We start from the raw sequence: 23,000 nt of genomic DNA on the forward strand, positions 1-23,000 counted from the left end.
GTGTTATGAGTAATTGTTGAGAAGGAAGATAACAAAGTGACTAAAATGAGGGTTCTGATCGGAAGGTCAAGGAAGCTCTCGAGGTTGCAGAGGATGAGAAGGGATGAGCCATGTTAAAATTGCTGAGGGAAGAGCCAGTCTCAAGGTCCCGGGGTGAGAACCAACTCGATATAGTCGGTAGGAAGACTAGAATACAGTGCTCAAGGGGGAGAAATGGTGTGAGATGAGGCGAGAGAGAAGAGCCAAGGACTAAGTAATGTAGGGTCTCGAAGGCAGTGGTAAGGAGTTTAGATCTTACTCTGATCTAAATGCCCTGCCATTAGAAGGAGCCAAGATATAAAGTCATACCTGATTTACATTTTTAAAACATTGTTCTGTTACTGTGAGAATAGACTATATGGAGGACAAGTATAGAAACAGAAAGACCTGTTTGGCAGTTGTTACAGTGGTAACTAAACATCCAGAAGTTCAAAAGGAAGATTTTTTTGTACATGCCCACCTCCAGTCTAGCCCAGTAAATGATCAGTAGATGTTTATTGAGTGAAGATAGCATCAATTCTTATTTTAATTCCTGACTAACTTGGTTTTCCCAATTGTTTCCACCAGAGAATGCTTTCTCAATTTTGCCAGAATCCATTTTTTGTTTATTATCTGTCTTTGTTGTTGCGGTTTAGTCCCCCAGTTGTGTCTGACTCTTTGCGACCCCATGGATTGCAGCACGCCAGGCCTCCCTGTCCCTCACCATCTCCTGGAGTTTGCCCAAGTTCATGTTCATTGTATCGGTGATGCCTTCCAGCCGTCTCTTCCTCTGATGCCCTCTTCTCCTTCTGCCCTCAATCTTTCCCAGCATCAGGGACTTTTCCAGTGAGTCATCTGTTTGCGTCAAATGGCCAGAATACTGGAGCTTCAGCTTCAGTCCTTCCAGTGAATATTCAGGGTTGATTTTCCTTAAGATTGACTGGTTTGTCCCAGCTTCTGGCACCAAGAAACGGAACAAAACAAAAGATTGGTTTGATCTCTTGCTGTCCAAGGGTCTTCTCCAGCACCGCAGTTGAAGGCATCAGTTCTTTGGCATTCTACCTTCTTTATGGTCCAGCTCTCACAATCGTACGTGACCCCTGGGAAGACCATAGCCTTGACTGTACGGACCTTTGTCGGCAGAGTAATGTCCCTGCTTTTCAACACGCTGTCTAGGTTTGTCATAGCTTTCCTGCCAAGAAGCAACTGTCTTATGGTTCCATGGCTGCAGTCACCGTCTGCAGTGATTTTGGAGCCCAAGAAGAGGAAATCTGTCACTGCCTCCACCTTTTCCCCTTCTGTTTACCGTGCAGTAATGGGTCTGGATGCCATGATCTTAGTTTTTTAAATATTTAATCTTAAGCCAGCTCTTATTCTCTCCTCCTTCACCCTCATCAAGAGGCTCTTTAGTTCCTCTTTGCTCTTAGTGTCCACCAAAACCTTAAGCTTCTGTAGTTTTTTGCCCATTAGTTAAAGTCTTCTTTTCACTGGAGAGTTTACTTCTGTTGAAGCACTAAACTGCATTTAATTTCTCAGTCATTTTGAAGTATAGTTTCTAGGGTGCTAAAGTTTTTTAAGAATTATCTTACCTTTTGCACTGATCTGTGTAACAGGAAAAAGTAAGCTGACTGGTCACAGTATTTTATTAAAGTACTTAAGTTTTCCCTCTACTGGTCAGAGACAATCCCGGAAGATACAACTAGGGAGAAAAAAAAAATGGTCCTTCTGTCATTTGAAGGGTGCATTTCTTTCTCAAGGTAGAAGTAATCATTTTAGTAACTTTTTTTATGGAATAGACTAAATCATTTATCTTATAGTAGTTAATATCTAGATTATAATTTTGAAGTCTGTAATTGTTCATTAATCCTCTGAACTTTGCATGTGAAGTTAAGAAAGAAAAGAAATAGCATAAACATGAAAAGATTTAAGTTAATTTAAAAATATATCAGGGAAGGGGAAAGAGGGAGTTTAAACAGTGACCATAAAAAAAAATCTGCATTATGCAAGATGAATAAGTTCTAGAGATCTGCTGTGCAAAATTGTCCTGTATGATTAACAAAACAGTATTGCACACTTAAATTTTTAGGAGGGTCCATTTTATGTGTTCTTGCCACAAGAAAATAATTTCATTTTATAGGCAAAATAATACTTAAAATGTAAGCTTTCTGTTTTTAGCAGCATCCTGCCTCTCTAATTTGCTTTTGTGTGCTACCATAGAATACATTTCACTGAAGTTGTTCTTCTTCCTCAGGTGCAGTTGGTGAATAATCGGTTTAAAGGAGTGAAGTACTTCCGACTGAACACCCTGGCCTCTCTGGGCTATGTGGTTGTGGTGATAGACAACAGGGGGTCCTGTCACCGAGGGCTTAAATTTGAAGGCGCCTTTAAGTATAAAATGGTGTGTGAGCATACCAGCGTTTCTCTTTTACAGACGTTTGCATTTTTTGGTGCTTTGTTTGATGTGAAACCCCAGAGACAGAAACGGGGGAAGGGGCTGTGCGTTAGTGTGCACCTGCACATGTGTGAGCCTGTGTCTGGGGGTGGGAGGGAAGGTGCCACCCGATGCTCACTAGGCGATTCCAGCCTACCTATGTGTAGCTTTGTGGAGCTGAGATAGAGCCACTTTTACATAGAAACCCCCTCTCTTTCTATTTTTTATGTCCAGTTTAGCCAGAAGGCATCACATTTAGTTTTCAGCATCCTGTACACTATTAAGAGGAATAATTGAGATTTGTTCTGTCCTCTGTGAAGAGAGAAACCAACTGGTTAGTGCCTTCCTTGTGACAAGCCTCTTTCTCTCTACAGGAAGCTTTAAATGCTACCTTTTAGAGATGCCCAATGTCCTTTCTGCTGCTTTGGGAAATGATGAGAATCCGATGTTCCTTTTGCACAGTAAGGCAGTTACTGTGTTTGCCAGTGTATTGGACATGCTGAGTAAGACATGGGGATTTTCTCCCACAGCCAGTTCTTTGACCTTATGTTGTATTCTCATGTAAGTTTTTGTTTTTATTTTTGTTTTTGGCTCAGTGAAGTGAGATTGTGTGCACTGGCAGGCCTAGTAATACAGATAGGGTGGTGGTGATAGGAATTAGGACTATATAGGACTTTAAAGAAATTTTATGTTCAATTCCTAGAGGTATATAATGGGGAAAGAGGAGGACAAGACCTTAAGAGTGATTCCTTCCACTTTATTGCATTCAATTTAAAGAGAAGTAAAATTAGTCATCCACCTAAGGGGGCTAATTTTTCATCTTTGGGTATAGGAAGGCTTGTTACAAGGAAGATGCTGACCTCTTAGCAGACAACAGAACAAATGGAAATGGGAAATACCCATATGACAAAGGACATTTTGGGTTGCAGTAGGAAAGAACTTTGTGACTAAGGGGTAACTAAACTCTAGGACAGGCTAGCAACAGAAGCTGTAGACTCCTATCTCTAAATAGAGTTAAAAAATTTTTTTCCAAGCCACAGAATCTCAATCAATAATAAGTTCTTTTGTAAAAAATAAAAAACCACAGGTGTTTTTAGTAAGAACTTCTGTCAGCTTTCAAAACACTCTTATAATGAGATTTTTATTTTATCAGAATCAGTGAAATGTTCTCCCTTTTTTGACAGGGTCAAATAGAAATTGACGATCAAGTGGAAGGACTCCAGTATCTTGCCTCTCAATATGATTTCATTGACTTAGATCGTGTGGGCATCCATGGCTGGTCCTATGGAGGATACCTGTCCCTAATGGCGTTAATGCAGAGGTCAGATATCTTCAGGGTATGTGATTTCCTATGGTATTTCTTTTGCAATAAGGGTAGAATTTTCTATAAATTGAGATACAAGAAAAGAACCAATTTTCTGAAGTTGACAGTATTATGAAATGTTAGGGTTTGTGTGTTTAACAGCCATGAGAAATAATAGGCTTGTCAACTTGTGGGATATATATTTATATTTCTTCATCTGTATATATCTGTATAAAATACTTGTCAGCTTGATCAGTTATTAGCTATTAACAGACGTATGCCAGATATTACGGGAGATAGTCATGATTAGTAAAACCCACATTCGTATTGGGTTGTGCTTATTTGTTTAATTATTGGGCTACAACCTCTGAGGGCAGGGATCTATCTGCCCTATACTGTATCCTCAGAGCCAAGCACAATGCTTGGTGCATAGTAGGTCCTAAGTAAATCTGTACCAGATGAATAAACTACTAAATATATAAGCAGTGATTACAACTTTATAAACAATGTCTTAGAAAAATATGTTAGAAAAAAGATGCTAAAAACTGTTAAGAAAATGGAAATAATGAGTAGTGTTTTTCTTATTTCATTAACATGATTTTTACAGTGGAAATTATTTATTTTTAGAAATAAAAGTGATAGGGTTTTTGTATATTCAGATAATCTTTGTTTATAATAACCACAGAACGAACTCTGAATACTGCCATAATTTCCCCAGGCTTGCAAGAAAGTAATTACTTGTCAAGAAAGTAATTACAATATTTAAATATAAAACTGTTTGGGAGCCTTAAAATGAGACAAGTGTTTAGTACGTAAATATATTTCATTCATTGTTTTAAATTCTGTACTGCCAACAGAAGCTAAAAAAACAAAAAAGAAGAAAATGACTGCTCTCCCTATGCAAAGCCGACACTTGCCCCGTATTTTTTCCCCAGCTTATACTGAGGCGTTCCTATGTTCTAGTTCACCTCCTCTTCTAGTGGAGACTCTCATGTTTATGTTTCATCCGGCCCAGGTTAAGGATTTAGTGTGTGGCACCTCTGGAACATGAAGCTAGCTGACTCATTAAGTATCAAGTTCTTGACCTTGGCATTCCCCTTTGATTTTCTGAGTTGCCTGAGACCATAATTGTGAGGCTAAAGCCTAAAGATAATTTTAGCCTATAAATTTGCAGTTACAGACTCTCAGTGTTAACCATTCTTTTCTGAACCACACTTGACTGTCACTGTTATCTTATGTAGGTTGCTATTGCTGGGGCCCCAGTCACTCTGTGGATCTTCTATGATACAGGCTACACGGAACGTTATATGGGTCACCCTGACCAGAATGAACAGGGCTATTACTTAGGATCTGTGGCCATGCAAGCAGAAAAATTCCCCTCTGAGTAAGTTCAAGCTTTAAAATTAAAATTATAAATTTAAAATAGTATTTTTTAAGATTGTCTTTAATAATAAGGAAAGCTACAAATATGACAAAAATAAAACTAATATTTTATGGATTACTGGAAGGCATGGCTGTTTTCTTAAAGCTGAATTATAGGCCAGTTCATATAATTTGGGTTTTTTAGCAAGTTATATTTGAAGCAATTGCTGAAGTGCTAAAAGAAGCTTATTAATTAAGTATACCACTGTTTCCCTGGAGGAGGGCATGGCAACCCACTCCAGTATCCTTGCCTAGAGAATGTCCGTGGACAGAGGAGCCTGGCGGGCTACAGTCCATGGGGTCGCAAAGAGTTGGACACAACTGAGCGACTAACCACAGCACAGCACCGCTGTTTCCCAGTGGAGAAAATCCCGCTGCTGCTTACATGTATTTTACAAAGAGCACATGTGATTGTTCTTTTTCTAGGGACATGCTATAATTATTGATGTATGCTAATATCTTAATAGGAAATTGAACACATGATTTACTTTTTTTCATTACATGTAGCATCTGGTTAATATATTACTAATTTAATGTTGAAATGTTGAATCCTTATTCTAACATTACAGTATAAGGAAGTTATTGTAGTAGGTTATGGTTAGTTTTAACAAGTTTAGTAGTTTTCCCAAATACTCTATTTTACCTCATCCTCTGATATTTCCATTTCTCCAGACCAAATCGTTTACTACTCTTACATGGGTTCTTGGATGAGAATGTTCATTTTGCACACACCAGTATATTACTGAGTTTTTTAGTGAGGGCTGGAAAGCCATATGATTTACAGGTGAGTTCTTTTAATTTTCTGATTAAAATAGTCATCATTCATGATTAGTTACTTTGGAATATAATAAACGATGGAATGAAGTTGAATTTTCAGCTGTGGCCACTCTCTGCTTAAGAGAACTAAAATAATAGGCATAGTTAGCAGTGCCTCTAGCTGGATAAAAGTTAAGATTCTGTTGAAGTCAGGATGAAGATTGGCCTGTCCGATTACATGACTTGTGTATCTGTATCTGCTTTCAGTTTGTAATCGTGGACAAGATGACAGGAGTCCATTCACTATCCTCCTTTGCTTTTCTTCTTCCCCTTGGAAGGGTGAGGAAATGCTACTTGATTTCATTGTTGTAAAGAATTTTTAGGACCTGGGTATATGGTCTTTTAATTTTCTTCTATTTTATATTGACACTGGCTCAGAAACCAAAAGTTACCCACCTCCATTGCTCCATTATTAAAAAAAAAAAAAGCTTTTAAGAGAAACTGTTCTTCCTTTTCTTCCTTGTTTCTTCTCCTTACATGGATTATATGCTCATAAGAAATGAAAAATAATTACTTTTCCTTCTTTTATGTTTCAGTTGACATTTATGTAGGTAAACTATGAGATATTTAGCTATAACATCAGTTTTCAAGGGTCTCAGGACCCTTTTATATACCAAAAAGTTTTTGTTTACATGAGTTATGTCTATGAGTATTGCTGCTATATTGACTAAGAAAATCTTAAAATATTTATTTAGTTAACAATGATAAACTATTATTACATGTTAGCACAGATCACATTTTTTTTATGGGTGAAAAACAATTTAAAGTTTACTGAGAAAGTATTGTCTTACATATTTGTAAATCCCTTTAATATCTAGCTTAATAAGAAATACACCTCAATGCTCATATCTACTTCCATGTATAGTCTGTTGTGAAATGTTGTTTTGGCTAAAGTAGATGAAGAAATTTTGGCCTCACAAAATACCTAGCTAAGAAATGGAAGTAATATTTTAGCTTTTTCAGATCATAATGGCTATTCTTTGTTGCTACACTAAAACTGGACAAATGGTAGTTTGTTGAAGGTTAGTTATAGTGTGGAATCCGAAGCCATATCTGTAAACTTTTCATGCTCTGTTATAGTCTGCTGGATGGATCTTGTATTTCAGATGCATCTTTTATCCATGCATTGGTCATCTGGAAAACACTGGTTCACTTCTAAGTGTTGACTTATTTCATCATACAATATTTTTAAAATCACATACATTAATACTACCACTGATCCCAATAGTAAGTCTTCCAGGTATTGGGAAACTCATGAAATAGTAGTGGTAGATGCAAGTTTTCCAAAATTCTAATTTTCACTTAAAATCTTGAAATTTATCACTAGCAACAGATACTGTCAATGTTGACTTTGAAGTAGCCAGCTCACATTATTTTTGAGAAGATGTTTGCCAAGTAGTCAAGTCTGAATCACCATAGATGTCTTTTTTTCAAGTGAGAAAACAGAGTTCCATTTATAAGCTCAGTTTTAAAAACCCTGGCAATCCAGTGGTTAAGACGCCACACTTCCAGTGCAGGGGGCGTGGGTTCGATCCCCGGTTGGGGACTTAAGAGCTTGCATGCCTCAAGGCACAGATAAAAGAAAGAAAACTCAGTTGTACAAGTCTTTTCCTTCAGACATCCTGTAGCAGAAGTGCATTATGCATTCTGCCCATTTTATCACCACATAATATAAAAAGACCTCTGATCAAGGGTTGCAATTTAATAAAATTCTAAATTTTACTTCTACTTAAATGAAGCTGGCATTTTTCCTCATTTACTAAAGTGTATGTCACTGATTTGATTCATGCTGAGGCACCAGCAGTTTATCCACCATTGCCTTTCATTATCAGTGCAGATGCCAACACAGTGAATAAAGCCTTATTCTTTAATGTCTTAGTTTTGTTCTGAAAGTAGTTTTGACCCTGTGTATCCCTTGAAAGGGTTTCTGAAGACTCCAGGAGTCTGCAAACCACACTTGGAGAAGCATTGATCCCTTCTGTAAGCTTAGTAGTACACAGGGAATTACAAAAAGAAGAGGGACTTCCGGCGGTTCAGTCAGTGGTTGAGATGCCCACTTCCAGTGCAGGGGGCGTGGGTTCCTACCTCGCACAGGAACTAAGAGCCTGTGCATTGTGGGGTGTGGCCAAAAAAGTTTTTTTTAATAATATTAAAAAAATTAAAGGAGAGGGCTCTTTACATTGGAGGTGTGTATGCAGTATCTTGGAGAAGCTCTACTCCGTGTTACTAATCCTGTTGAAAATCTCTGGAAAGCTTTGGAAGGAGATACTAAGTTCTTATTTTTTGTATTTTGATTTTGTTGTTTTTTAAGATCTATCCTCAGGAGAGACACAGCATAAGGGTTCCTGAATCTGGAGAACATTATGAACTGCATCTTTTGCACTACCTTCAAGAAAACCTTGGATCACGTATTGCTGCTCTGAAAGTGATATAATTTTGACCTGTGTAGAACTCTGGTATACACTGGCTGTTTAACCAAATGAGGAAGTTTAAATTTAATCAATAGAGAATTGATCATCACATTTTGGTACTTGCCACATAACATCTACTTCTGAAAGTATATCTGGTGCCATGCAGGTGTTTACAGCTTGTGGGTAGTAATCTAATACCTTAACCATACACACACACAATTAAATGACACATGTTTCTACGGGACCCAGCAATACCTTGAGAATCACTGAAAGAAATAAGACATTAGCACCATGTATTCATGCTACCTTATTTTCATTTTTAATAACATTATGAAACCTCATGGACTTAGTGTATTTTTACAGTATACTTCTGAGTTTGTTAAAATATGATGATATTAGTCATTGGCTTGGTTCAATTCCAGAATCTCTGACTAGTTACAGATTTGATAGCACTTAAATGTAATTGAATAGCTTCTGCTTCATTGCTTGGGGTGTATCCAGCATGTTATAAACTAATCACTATTAAACCTATGACTTAACCAATCATTAATGATTGTTCAAGGTTAAGTTAGTGGCCTCCTAAAGACACTTACTTTGTTTCATTCAAACTCTGACCAGTTTTTAGCCAATTTAAATTGTATCTAGTATAAATGGTTCTCTTTGATGATATGAACCAGTGGGTTTTTCTTTTCACATAAAGGCAAGTAACTGTATATGTAGCATGATTATAATATTGATAATTACAGGCAGGAAAATTTTAATCAGATAATTAGAGCTTAAATGTTTGCAGGCAGTTCCTTTCCCTTTGGGAAAAAAAAAATACACATTCACTCGTATTCTTCAGAAAATTTAGTGGTGCCATTTTCCATTGGGTATTTCCACGTTGAAATGTTCCAGAGTTTTAGGGCAATGGAAGGGAATTTTGGTGGAGTCGGGGAGACCAGGGTGTGGAGAATGGCAAGGAGAGTAGAAGGCAAGGGACTACTTAAGAACTAAGCAGAAGCATAATCTGACCAAAAATACTCATGAAAAAGTTTAAGAATTGAAATTTAAACTCCTAGAATATTAGCTAAGGAAACCAGAATTGAGAAATCACTCTCTTGCCAACAGTTACAGACTAACATTATTCAGGGGAAGAAAAGCTGCTTACAGTTACTTTTACATTTCTAATTCTAATTTTTTGTTATTTTCTTCTTAATTTTGGAAGCCTTACAAATTGAAACTTTCTCTAACCTTTATAAATTATTTGAGCATCATTTAAATATTGTGATCTTAAAATACAGAGGTTTCCAGACAACCTCTTTACTATAAACTGATCCCCAGCCAGCCATGACTCTCTTTTTCAGTGTTCAAAGCTGATAAGCGATTTCTTGAATGGTCATGACATTTTCCTGATTGAGCCCTCACGCTTGACTATTACGGGAGCTCATGGCGCTGATTGGTGCTGATTGGGATCTGTCACCCTAGAATCATAGGTGCTAGCTGGGTCACATTGGAGCTAGTGTCAGAGAAGGCACCCAAGAGTTTGACCCTTTTTAGCACAAGCCTCAATGTTTGGAAAGTCGTTATCAGTACTTCTAAACAGTGTTCCAAAAGAAAAAAATTTTACTCTCTCTCACCATTACAGAGTGAATAGATTCCTATCCTAGAGAGCACAGCCTCCATTAGTAAGGATAGCTGTGCTTGAGATGTGGACTTCATCTTTGAGGGCCACGTGGGAGGTGGGAGAGGTCCAGAGATGGCAGGGTGACCTGGTGGTTCTGTCCGTGGAGGGGGATTGGGTTTTGCTGTTTTTGTATTTATACTGTATTATAGATACCACACTTTTCCCTATGACTGTATATGTATTGATTTTCTTGTTTATGATATTTTCCCATGCTGAGATATGTTTATATTCTTTTCAATGTTAAATTAAATTGATTTGGGTAATATTCTTCCCCAAAAAAGTATTTTCCCCCATGACTAAAGTTTGTATCTGATTACTGAAGATGATTTTTGTTTGTGGACCTAGTTGGCCTCCGAGGATATATCCTTATATAACATGCAAAGTAGAAATGGTATATAGTAGCTTTTAGACAGCTGTTCATTTGAAACCTCTTACCCAGTATAGCTATGTTTTCAAAATGACATCTCGTATTTTACCAAAACAAACCTTAAAGGAACCTCATGGACTCTCAGATTCACAGGTATTTTCCTTTTGCATCTTGCCATCTGCTTTCCTCTCATCACAAGGAATGTTTCTGTTATCATTCCCTGTCAGTCAGTCAAAGGCCATTCTCCTTCTATAGAGGGGGGAAATACCTGACTGAATTTGCATGCAGAAAGACAACTTGACTGAATTTGATTTTTAAAATCAATGTGAAAAACATAGTCAATTCAGGCAATCTGTAGAAACTTCACTAAAACTATTTGTACCCTGTGTACGGGCAACAAACTAAAAGTCAAGAGTATAGCAGCAATTTTAGTGAGAACCAAAAACGCTAGGTTAAACACCAAGGGGGAGTTTTGCAGGTTTGATCATTGAGTGCACTTGAACAACCATCAGGTAGGTATGGTTGCTTGTGTGTTGAGCAGTGAGACTCTTGAACCTCACTCTTAGAAATTTGGATTTGGTTGATTAAGTGAAGACCAGGAATCTGTATTTCTAACAAGCGTTCCAGGTGACTCTAAAGCAAGTCATTTGTGGGGCTATTTTAAGAAGTAGGACTGAGTTGGATTAAGAAAATAATAGGTGATTTTTACACTGGACTGATTTTCAAGAACCTAAAACAATAGTCAAGATAGCTCCTCATACAATAATTATTGGCCATTTTTTCACTCTGAAAGAAGCAGAAGGTATCATTAACTGTATCTCCCCTTGGTCTGGAGATTAATTTTGGAATGAAGGTTTTTCCCTCTTGCTATTCCTGGCTTGTTTCCAGTGCCTCATACATAAGAGGAAGAAGTCACAATGCATGCATGATTTTTCAAAAGAATGAGGTAATAGATACTGATGCTTACTTTTACTTGTTTTATTTCTTAAAGAAAAGTGTATCCCACCTCTCTGTAACATTGTTCTCTCTTTAGGTGGAATGATTCCTATGAGATCTCTCATTATAGAATTACAGAACTTTCAAGCTATTATATCTTTGATATAATCTGATGTTCTCATTTTTTAGAGGAGGAACCTCCATATAGAGAGGAGAAAATACGCCCATGGCCACACAGCCCCTTAGTTAGTGCTCCATCCAGATATTCCAACTCATGGTAGTTAAATGATATGTAGAAAAGGCAAATTTTTAAAGAAGTATTTATTAATATATTCCTATGAAACATTTTAAAGATAACATAAAATGGTTAATTCTTCCATTCTGAAGTAAATGCTAAGCATGCTTATTAATGAAGCAGTACTTCTAATTAGTATACGACATTCTGAAGTTAATTAAAATTGTTACACTCAACGTGTCTTCCTCGGTGTAGTGGGAGGCTTGGGGCTTGGGATATAAAGTGCTTGTTTAAGCCTAGGAACCCAAATTAGAGCCATTTAAAGTAAGCAAAGCAACATGGCCATATCTAAACTAAGATACGGAAGCTGAGTGTCCGTTCCCAGCAGACATAGGAGACTTTTCTGACTTTCACCTTCCCACAGCGCAACCTCGCCTATCCATCTTGCAGCCTAAAATGTGGAGGCATGTTAGTGCAAGGTGCTGGCTCCAGTTTTTTCTTACTTTGTCAAAAGACAGTTCTAGGTAATCATTTAAGAAGTCCCTCACAGAGAGAGAGAAGTAGTGTTTGTATGTTTGTTTTTAAATAACCCAAATACAAATTTATGTTGTATTCAGCACAATTGGAGTTTAGGTCTTTAATTTTAGAACATAAAGTGCCTGCTGTTTTAAGCATTGACTTGTATAAAAAGAACTGCATGTCTCACTCCAGTAAGTTTATGGGTTTTCTCATTTTCAGCTACATGGCTTTTAATCATGTAAAGTGAAACATTAGTTTTGTTGCATTTTATTACAGGTTCTTTGTTGCAATAAAGATGCTGCTAAAATTAATTGATGTAAATGTCCCTTTTTTGCCCATTCCACATTTGTACATGCTTGCCTTGACTAGTGGCAACCGTGACTGGTTAAAACACACAAACAAGATCATGTGCTTGCAGTGGAGAATGGAGACTGCAAGGTGATTGATTACATGTCGGTTTCTAGTATAGATACTAACCAAAGATACATCCAGGCTTCCTTGATAGTTCAGTTGGTAATCTGCCTGCAATGCAGGAGACCCTGGTTCAATTCCTGGGTCAGGAAGATCCCCTGGAGAAGGGATAGGCTACCCACTCCAGTATTCTTGGGCTTCCCTTGTGGCTCAGCTGGTAAAGAATCCGCCTACAGTGCAGGAGACCTGGGTTCGATTCCTGGGTTGGGAAGATCCCCTGGAGAAGGGAGAAGCTACCCACTTCAGTATTCTGGCCTGGAGAATTCTATGGACTGAGCAACTTTCACTTTAAAAGATGCATCCACACACAGAAGGAGGTGTGCTTTGTATGTGTAAGTGGTTCCCAACACCCAGAGCTGGTACTGCAAGGGTGGGCGATGCTTGGAGCCAGTGAGTAGCATCTCCTCCCTGAGCAGCTGGCAGTTTCTCTGGAATACCTCTTGGAGTTGACAGTGGTTTCTGCATGCTCCCTAGGAAGTTACAAGGGAGTTCAGTGTAGTACTTTCCTCAGAGATTTCTTTGGCAATTCTCTGGTCTTTAGAGGCTGAACTAGAGAAAGGGTGGAGGAAAGCAGCAGATGAACCCTTCTAAAAATAGTAAATTTGGATTTGTCTCATAATTCTTCCAGAACAGACCTTCAGTTTGGATTCTATAGCTCTCTTGAAGTTGTATGCAAAATACTGCATGAATGAGTGGAGGTGCATTCTGGGGAACAGGGCTTTGGCATCAGATTCTCAAAGGGATAATGTGTTTTGTTTTGTTTTAATGCTATGTTCTATATTAGGGTCTTTAAACTTTTATATATAAAAATTTAGAAATAAAAGATTAAACATCATACTGCCATAGACCTATCCTTTTTACCTCATGATGTATTAAAAAAAAAAGAAAAAAAGATATATAAATGACTTGGATAAATTAAGGTACACTGGGTTAACCTGTTGAGGTTACTTTTAGCCAGAAATGATCAGCCAGACCCACCCAAACTAAAAAGATTTAATGCCTCAGCATACATAGAATTTATGGCACTCCAGGTGAGAAACTTATAGACTGGGATCTCTTTAATTTAGCCAGGATTATTGCTAATCAAAAATCAGTTTTCAGCCTGGCCATAGTCATCCCACAAAGATGGCTGGCGGTGCGGACTTGCCAGAGGCTCTTGGGCTCCAGGGTCCTGTCAGGGCAAGCGTATGATGGCCCTCTGGCCTGACCTCACCCATGCAGTGGTTATGAGAAATAAGGATTGATCCCTTGGTGCTTTGGAGGGGAGCAGAGTTTAAACAACTGCAGTATAAGGATCTCATAACCATAATTTTATTTGGGGCTTGGAGCAGTTTGGGGAATTAGCAGGATTTAAATAATCAGCCTAGTTCTGTCCACAGATATGGTGCCCTGGCCATGCCACCCTGGATGGGGGTGAGCTCTCACTGAAATGGATTACATGGGGTCAACTCTGACACGGGGAATGAGATTTCAGAGTTTGTGTGCTCCTTACTGAAAGATACACCTTCTAAACTGGCTCCCTACTTGAGTTCTTGAAATAGAAGTTTGGGAACAGGACAGTTGTCCTTAGCCAGTTTCAGGAATCCACTCCCTGCCACGCCCCCACCTGCACTTCTTCCCTGGAAAAGCGCTCTGCAGAAGGGCATAGTTTAGCGTTCTTCTCAGACTTCCCTGGTGGCTCAGATGGTAAAGAACCTGCCTACAATGCAGTTCGATCCCTGGGTTGGAAAGATCCCCTAGAAAAGGAAGTGGCAACCCACTCCAGTATTCCTGCCTGGAGAATCCCACAGACAGAGGAGCCTGGCGGGCTACAGTCCCTGGGGTCGCAAAGAGTTTGATGTGACTGAGTGACTAACACTATCACTTTTAGCTTTCTTCTCACAAGTGACAGTTATTTGCAGGAAGGTCGTCTGGCCAGAAGGTTCTGGAAACCACGGTGCTCTTCTGTGAGATGGACTCTGCACATTGGCTCGGTTTCTGGGCACATGTATGGCCGCAGTGCTATCCCTCAGCAGGCATGTGAATGCCACCCTCTCTACTTAATGCACTTGGGTACTTAATGGTGTGTTGCCGGCCAGGTAATTGTTTGTCGTTGTCTCCGCTGTCCGTCCTCATTCCTGTCTCTGCTTCTGCCTCAGTCTAGGACCTGTAATGTCATGCTGGGTTGGAGGAGAAAGTAAAGATAAAGAATTCCACCTGGAGATGGAAATGGCAGCCCACTCCAGTGTTCTTGCCTGGGAAATCCCATGGACAGAGGGGCCTGGCGGGCTACAGTCCATGGGGTCGCAAAGAGTCGGACATGGCTTAGCAACTAAAACAACAAAATAACAAGTGGCATCTGAAGTTTCTACACCCAAGGTCATCTGTGAGAAGAGATCTGACGTTTCACTGGTCCCCTCATATGGAGTCAAGTGTTGATAAAAAAAAAAGCATTAAGGATGCTTTAGGACTGCCCATCACTCAGAGGGCAACTATCCATATTCCAGGCTCTGAGTTCTTTGCTTTTGTAAAACCGTATAGACTATTAGCTATTTGAAGTGAGTGTGTAATTGTTCAGAACATGTGGGTTTCATGTACTTGAGCTCCTGTCCAGTTGCTGTCAGTTTTTCTTCTGCTGCCAACTTGTGACTGATGAACAACTAGGAGCTCTTGTTCTTTGATTTCAGGGGCTGTTCCAGGACTTATCAGTAACTTGATTATTACAAGGTGCTAAGTATGTTGGTAACCATATTGCAATACACCTCAAGGAAAGGGTTCAGATTTTTATTTTTAAAATATTTTCATTTCCTTCTCTTTTGAATTTTATATCCATGTATCCACTCAGGCACACCTAGCCTATAGATGGGGATATTTATTATGAAATGGGCATTTTTTTGAAGAGAATATTTTGCTTGAAAGGCAAAGGACTGAAAGAGATTTGTAAGTTGTTGATTTTGTTACTTCATACTGGAACTTTTAAGAAGTTTTCATCAAAGTTTTGTTTTCTACTTAAAAAAAAAGTGACTTTCTTCAAAGAAGGAGAAATATCGTATGACATCCCTTATAGGTGGAATCTAAAAAGAAATGATACGAAGAACCTACTTATAAGACAGAGACACACAGCCTTTGAAAATGATCTTATGGTGGCCAGGGGAAAGGAATAGTTAGGGAGTTTGGGATTGACACGTACCCACGGCTATATTTAAAATGGATAACCAGCAAGGACCTACAGTATAGCACATGAAACTCTGCTCAATGTTATGTGGCAGCCTGAATGGGAGGGGAGTTTGGAGGAGAGTGGATACATTTATATGTGTGGCTGAGTCCCTTCCGTGTTTTGAAACTGGCACAACATTGTTAATTGGTTTATACCCCAATACAAAATAAAAAGTTAAAAAGAGTTCCAAGTGACTTCAAAGAAGCAGTTCACAGCTTCACTCAGCAAACATAGTAACAATCATGTGCCAGGCCTGTGTAGACCATGAGGAAACAAAGATGAAGAGGACACAGCCCTTGACCTCAATAGGTTCTCAGGACCAACTTCACCTCCCACGTCAACTAGTACACTAGGCAGAACACTGCCACCTTCTTAAAGGCATGATGAATTCACATCTTCTCACTCCTGTCCCTAATCAAATCCAAGTTGTACTCGACACTCAAAGCCCTGTGTCACCTCACATTCCTTCACGTGGTCTCTTCTCTCACCCACAAGCATCTGGAAAGTTTCCTCTTTTCTTCTTTTAATTAGTAGAACACATGCTTTGAGGCCAGACCCAGGTTCCTCTTCGTACCCTACAGACCTTATATGAGAGTCTCCCAACTGACATAGGTGATATTGCAAGATGGTACAAGCATCAGCTTTGGAGCCTGGCTTCAACCCTTGCCTCTGCTACTTGCTATCTTTATGGGCTTGTGCATGTTTACATAACACTCTGATCCTTGGTTTCCTTAAGTGAGAAGTAGGAATAGTAGCAGAACCCTCGTCAATGGGTTATTGTGAGGATTAAATTCGTTTAATATACAAGAAGGCACTTGGTGCCTGGCATGCAATAAAAAAGTGCTCAATAAAAATTATCTTAGATTTAGCACTTTATTTTATACCATACTGTTTGCCTCTGATTTTGTTTCTGCACTTAGATTGGAGACTGTTAGACTAGGCACTGTATTATACTTGGTTAACTCTCCCCATCATATCTACTATAGTCAGGTAGGAATCACTTATTAGATACTTGAATATGAAAAAATTTTTAATGAAAAAATTATTTTGACCTCGCCTATATGGGATCATCTAATTGATAGGTTATAGGTTCCTGAATACCCATCCACCAATCTATTTGTAAGACTGCAAAAGAAAATTCTCCCAGATTTCAGCTTTTAAGACTCCTCTGAAATGTCATTGGAATTTCTATTCTTTGTCCCCCACTGAGGCTTTAGGTCTGGTGGAGGGATACTTCTGAGCCCTGCTTGCGGTCACAATTGCCAGGGGAGCTTATAAAAAAGGCGGATGTCTGAGTCTTTCCTGGGGTCAGTTACATCAACATGGTGGGTGGGGGAGGAGGTCAGCTGTATTTTAATAATTTTTGATAAGCTCCCTAGGTGATACTAATGTACAACCAGAGTAATGTAGAACCTTTGAGACAGAGCAATGGAAGACCGCATTCATGGAATGTCAGAGCCAGAACAGAGTCTTGGAAGTCATCTTGAACTTCCCTGGTGGTCCAGTGGTTAAGAATCCGCTTGCCAGTGCAGGGACACGGGTTTGACCCCTAGTCCGGGAAGATCCCACATGCCACGGAGCCACTAATCCTGTGTGCCACAACTACTGAGCCTGCGTGCCTTAGAGCCTGTGCGCCACGAGAGAAGCCGTCACAGTGAAAAGACCGCATACTGCAACTAGAGAAAGCCCAGGCACAGCAGTGAAGACCCAGCACAGCCAAAAATTTACATAAATACATAAAATCAGTGACCCCTCCAATCATTTTGGAGATGAGGAAACTGAATCCCAGAGAGGACCACAGAGCCACATAGCTGTCAAGCGGCAGAGCTGGTGCCAAAAATCAGGCCAACCCCCTGAGGTACAGGCAAGTAAAATAACAAAGGCACAAAGGCACAGAACCAGTTGGTAACTGAACAGAGACACTTGAATGCGGTCCCCAGGACGCCTTCTAAATTTCCTAAAATCTGATGTTATCATTTTTATGATCTTCATATCAGAAACATAAAACTGAATAAGAATACATCTTAGAATCAAGGAAATATGGAGTTTGGCTGAAATCTGAGTTCCTTTGGGGGCTGAGTTCATGCTGAGCTCAGAAAGCCTGTACTGGGTGGGTCTTGGATATGAATCTCCCTGAACTTGCCCAGAGAAAGAAGGGGGATCATAAGAAAGACTAGCATATTTGAAATCTGATAGACTTGTGTTCGAGTCCAGCAGTTGTGCTCTTGAGCAAGCCCTTGGCTTCTGTAACCTTGGACTCCACAGTGGGGTTCTAATACCCTCTTCATGGAGTTGCAGTGAGGTCAGCGTGTTGGAAGTGATTTATGAAGTTCAAGTTGGCACTTCTGCCGTTGATCTGACCTCATCTACTCTAAGGAGTGAAGGGCTGCCAAGGGGAGCAGTCTGCTTTCCAAGACCTGAGCTGTCAGACCCAAGCCCTGGGGAGAAGTTAGATGCTGGGTGGGGAGGGGAACATGAGTCAGCCCCAGAGACCTTGGGAGAAGACCAGGTCCCAGGACGAGTAAGGAGGGTGGGGACAGAAGCCTCCCATGGGGGTGACCAGGCTCTGCCTTGACCTCAGATACTTCTCAACGGCTTGACTGAAGGCTGATCTTCCAGAATTACACATTAACTTGGATGAAGGTATCATTAACTGTAAGACCCTTGTTAGCATAACATGTTTTACCTGTGAGCAGTTGACACATTTCCCTCTGAATACCAGCTGCATACTAAGTTGCTTCAGTCATGTCTGACTCTGCGACCATATGGACTGTAGCCCGCCAGGCTCCTCTGTCCATGGAGGTTCTCCAGGCAAGAATACTGGAGTGGGTTGCCACGTCCTTCTCCAGGGATCTTTCTGACTCACGGATCAAACCCGTATCTCTCATGTCTCCTGCACTGGTACCTTGGTTCTTTACCACTGGGCCACCAAGGAAACCCTGGATATCGACTGCTAGCACCTAAATGGTGAGTGCCCCATCGTTTACACCATATTTCCTCATAACAGCATCATGTTCAATTTGATCTTCATAGTAAGCTAAGATTGGTTACGCAGCATTAATACCCTCCACCCACCACACTGCTTTTTTTTTTTTTTCTTCCTCCAGAGAAAGAAATGAGAGCTCAGGGAGGTTGTATGCCTTGTCCAAGGTCGCAGTGCAGAAGCAGAATGCTATTCCTGGCTTCACTCACCCTTGAGCAAGCGACATGAGTTGAACAGCTGCCATGGCCTGGCTCATGCTGAAGGATTCAGGGATCTGGGAATGCTCAGAGGAGCCAGTCTGCTCTCCAGGGGTTCTCAATCCAGAAGTGGAGATAGATGTATAAACGAAAGAGGGTCAGTACAAAGAGAGATGTTGAGTCTTGTGTGAGCCCCGCCTCCCCCCCCAGGAGGCAGGGAAGAACAGCAGTTAGAACAATGGGATTTGACCTAGAGAGTCTGTCTTCCTGTCTCCCACCGAATCACTTCCTACTGTGTGACCTTGGGCAAGTCACTTAACCTCTCTGCTTCAGCCACCTCTTCTATAACGTAGAGTTATTAATGGTACTACTTCATGGAGTTGCTGTGAGCTTCAGTATGAAAAAAATGCATGCAGAATTCCTAGTATCTGACACACAGTCCTCAACAAATATGAGTGACTGTTTTCTCTGGGCAGTGGAAAAGAGAATGGTCAGGGCTTCCCAGTGGTTAAGAATCCAGCTTGCTGTACAGGGGACACTGGTTCAATCCCTGGTCTGGGAAGATCTCATATGACTTGGAACAAATAAGCCTGTGCCCCCTAGAGCCCAGAAGCTGCAACAAGAGAAGCCACGACAATGAGAAGTCCACCCTCCACAATGAAGAGGAGCCCCCGCTCACCACAACTAGAGAAAGCTCGCACACAGCAATGAAGGCCCATGGCAGCCAAAAAGAAATACATAAATAAAACTTTTTTAAAAAAGAAAAGAGGATGGTCAATTAGGGCTGCACAGAGGAGGTGGCATTTGGATTAGGTGTCAAGGAATGAGTTTCTCCAGGTGAGAGTAAGTCATTCTAGGCAAAGAATCCTTTCCTCACAGGCATGAAGCGGGTAAAATTTGGGAGCCGGCACTCTGGAAGGCAGGAAGCTGAGTGTGGGCCGGGGAGGGCTCTGATAGGGAAGGGGAGTGCTGGGATGGGGTGTGAGGGCTGTGAACAGTGAGAGCCCACGGGGTTGTACATCTGCCCCCCGCCCCTCTCCTGCTGGCTGCACCTAAACAGGTTTAGTTTGTCTGAGAGACCAGAAGAGAAGGTGGGTCATGAGCAGATATACTTTAACTTCATTGACTTACTTTTGCCCTTGCTGGGTCTTGCAGAGCAAGAGCTCTAGGGCCCACTAGCTTTGGTAATTACGGCACAAGCTCTAGGGTGCACAAGCTTTGCTAATTACGGCCCGTGGGCTCAGCAGTTGCCCTTCCTGGGCTCTAGAGAATAGGCTGGACAGTTATGGCACACGGGCTTAGCTGCCCTGAGGCATGTTGGATCTTCGCAGGTCAGGGATGGAACCTGTGTTTCCTGCATTGGCAGGTGAACTCTTTACCACTGAGCCACTGGGGAAGCCCCTGAGACATATATACTTTAATGGGGAAAGTGGAGAGGAAAAAGTCTATTAGGTAGGACAGGACCTGGGGAGGACTCGGGCCCCCAGGGGCTGAGGGAGGCCACAGTCTCCAGCACGGAGGGTGCAGCTTCCAAAGACGGGTGGACAGTGTGACCAGCATCACCTACCCTCAGTTCTGCAGAAGGCAGGGCTTCCATCCTGCCACAGTCAGTACATCCAGCTACAGGCGGAGCTTCCAGAGGCCTCGGGAGACAGCTGGTCTCAGCCCACTGTGTTGGGTGTACAGAGGCCCCACACAAGGGGACAGAAAGAGTCACTGCAAACCCAGGCCTGCAGGGGCAAGGTGGCCTTAGGCACAAGTGGGTGTCCAAGAGCAGTGATTCCAGCAGGAATCAGCTGCTGGGCTCAGCAAGGTGGTATAGAAAGCTGTGGAGGAAGGATGACTCAGGGCAGGAGGGCCACCGTGTGAACAATACTTGTATCATGTTCTCTTTTTTTAGGTTTTAATTCTATCATAGTTACATAGCCACATAGCTTAAAGAGTCAAGTTCTAAAATCTCTAAATAACATGTTTGAATGTTACTCTGTGAGTCTTTTTTCTAGTTTTATTTCATTATCTAGTGGTGTCCCACTACAAAAGATTAGAATTTAGCTGTTTTCCCTCCCATTTCCACCAAACACACACACTGCTTACCCCCCTCCTCATCTTTTCAATAGAGCAGTTCTACTGCAGTTTTATTTGGATCAATATTCAGTGTTTACATCATTATAACTATGTAAATGTACTCAGAGATGAGTCATGTAATAAACTTTGAATCATTTTCATTCATGCAGAACTTTGTTTTATCTACATAATTATCTTTTTTTTTTTTTTTAAAAAAAAAAAGGGCTTCCCTGGTGGCTCAGTGGTAAAGAATCTGCCTGTCAGTGCAGGAGACACGGATTCGATCCCTGGTCTGGGAAGATCCTACATGCCACGGAGCAACTAAGCCTGTGGGCCACAACTACTGAGCCTGTGCTCTGGAGTCCGGGAGCTGCAACTGCTGAAGCCCACTCACCCTAGAGCCTGTGCTTTGCAAGAGAAGCCACTGCAATGAGAAGCCTGCTCATAGCAACTAGAGAGTAGCCTCTGCTCAACATAACTGGAGAAAAGTCTATGCAGCAATGAAGACCTAGAACTGCCAAAAGTAAATAAAATGATTTTTTAAAATAGTAATTTTTAAAAAGTGTATGTATTTATTACAAATTCAATCCCAAACTGGTCACCCTTTCCACTGATATTTTTTTTTTTTTACCGAGGGACACTTGGCTCCACTGATATTTTTTTGTTTTAATTGCTAACATTTCCAATGTTTTTAAAGTACACTTTCATTGCCAATATACAGCATTTCAGATATTTAATGAGTTTAGTAGGTTTGGACTGGTGAGATCTAGAAGGTAACCCTGAAGGAGCTGAGACTCAAGTCGAGTTTTACAGGATTGTATATATTTTTCTATTGTGGTAAACTATACATAACAAAATTCACCATTTCAGACATTTCAGGTGTACAGTTCAGCGGCATTCCGTACGTTCACTGTTGTTCACCTATTACCACTATTTATCTCCAGAACTTTTTCATCTTCCTTAACTGATGTGTTTTTTCTTTAGTTAGTTAGGAAATAGTTTCCTTATTTCTGTTTACAAAAATAATATGTGCTCAATGTAGACAATTTGGCAAAAAAATGCCAGAAAAGCACAAAGAAAAAATTAAAATTCCCATAATTCCACAAATCTGTTAGCATCTGTTGATAAGAAAGAAAGGTGAGAAAGTGAGAAGACCCACCCATGCCCCTGGCTCAGAGGATATGAGCAGAGGCGTCGGGAAGATGGTTTTGAATGTGAAGAGTGAAGATATTCTAAACATATGTACCTTTTGTATCTTCCTCAAAAGGGGATGAATGAAAGAAGCAGAGAGTGGTTCTAGTAGTGAACCCAAGCCAGTAAAGACTCTAGCATGTGTTCTCGTTATCGTAATATATACCAAACCATCCCCAAATTAATGGTGCAAAACAACGACAACAACCACGTGTTACTATTTCTCACAGTGCTGGGGGTTAACTGGTCTCCGGATCTCCTGTGTGGTGCGGCTGGTCAGACAGGAGCTGGGGGTGGACATTGGGAAGGTTTCCTCACACCATTGGCTCCTGGGCTGGAACAACTGGGGCTCCTCCAGCATCTCCATCTCCATAAGGTCTCCCCACATGGTCTCTCCAGCATGGCAACTTCAAGGTGGCCAGACTTCTTACCTGATGGCTCAGGGATCCAAAGGCACGTGTTGTCTGGAGAAAGCCAGGTGGGAGCTGCATCTTTTTCTGGACACATCTCAGAAGCCAGGTAGTGCCACCTTCACCACGTTCAGTGCTGTAGAAATGAGTCACTAAGGTCACTATATTCAAAGGCAGGGGAAGGAGATTACCTGAAGGGAGGGATGTCAAGGAACTGGCGTAACTCTCCATACCTGTGGGTTCCATATCTGCAGATTCAACCAACCACAGATGAAAATTAAAAAAAAAAGTTCCAGAAAGATCCAAGAAACAAAACTTGAATTTGCCACCCATTGCCAACTATTCACATAGCATTTACATTGTA

The 23,000-nt window shown here is 40.8% G+C and overlaps 1 protein-coding gene across 7 annotated transcripts in view; it reads left to right on the forward strand.

Moving 5' to 3' along the window:
- The window catches only part of DPP8 (dipeptidyl peptidase 8), a 55,684-nt gene extending 43,249 nt beyond the window's left edge, over positions 1–12,435 (forward strand). For 5 of the 7 annotated variants that reach the window (XM_043919889.1, XM_043919890.1, XM_043919888.1 and 2 more), the window contains exons 17-22: positions 2,270–2,416; positions 3,634–3,786; positions 4,994–5,136; positions 5,847–5,958; positions 6,198–6,269; positions 8,302–12,435. In XM_043919889.1, coding sequence (XP_043775824.1) covers positions 2,270–2,416; positions 3,634–3,786; positions 4,994–5,136; positions 5,847–5,958; positions 6,198–6,269; positions 8,302–8,424 — 750 coding nt within the window. In that variant the 3' untranslated portion in view covers positions 8,425–12,435. The remainder of the gene's footprint in view (positions 1–2,269; positions 2,417–3,633; positions 3,787–4,993; positions 5,137–5,846; positions 5,959–6,197; positions 6,270–8,301) is intronic. The other 2 variants (XM_043919893.1, XM_043919894.1) reach the window with 1 other exon arrangement.
- The last annotated feature ends 10,565 nt before the right edge of the window (positions 12,436–23,000 follow it).

The sequence above is a fragment of the Cervus elaphus genome, chromosome 12, assembly GCF_910594005.1.
Source record: "Cervus elaphus chromosome 12, mCerEla1.1, whole genome shotgun sequence".
In the NCBI taxonomy this organism is placed as follows: Eukaryota; Metazoa; Chordata; class Mammalia; order Artiodactyla; family Cervidae; genus Cervus; species Cervus elaphus.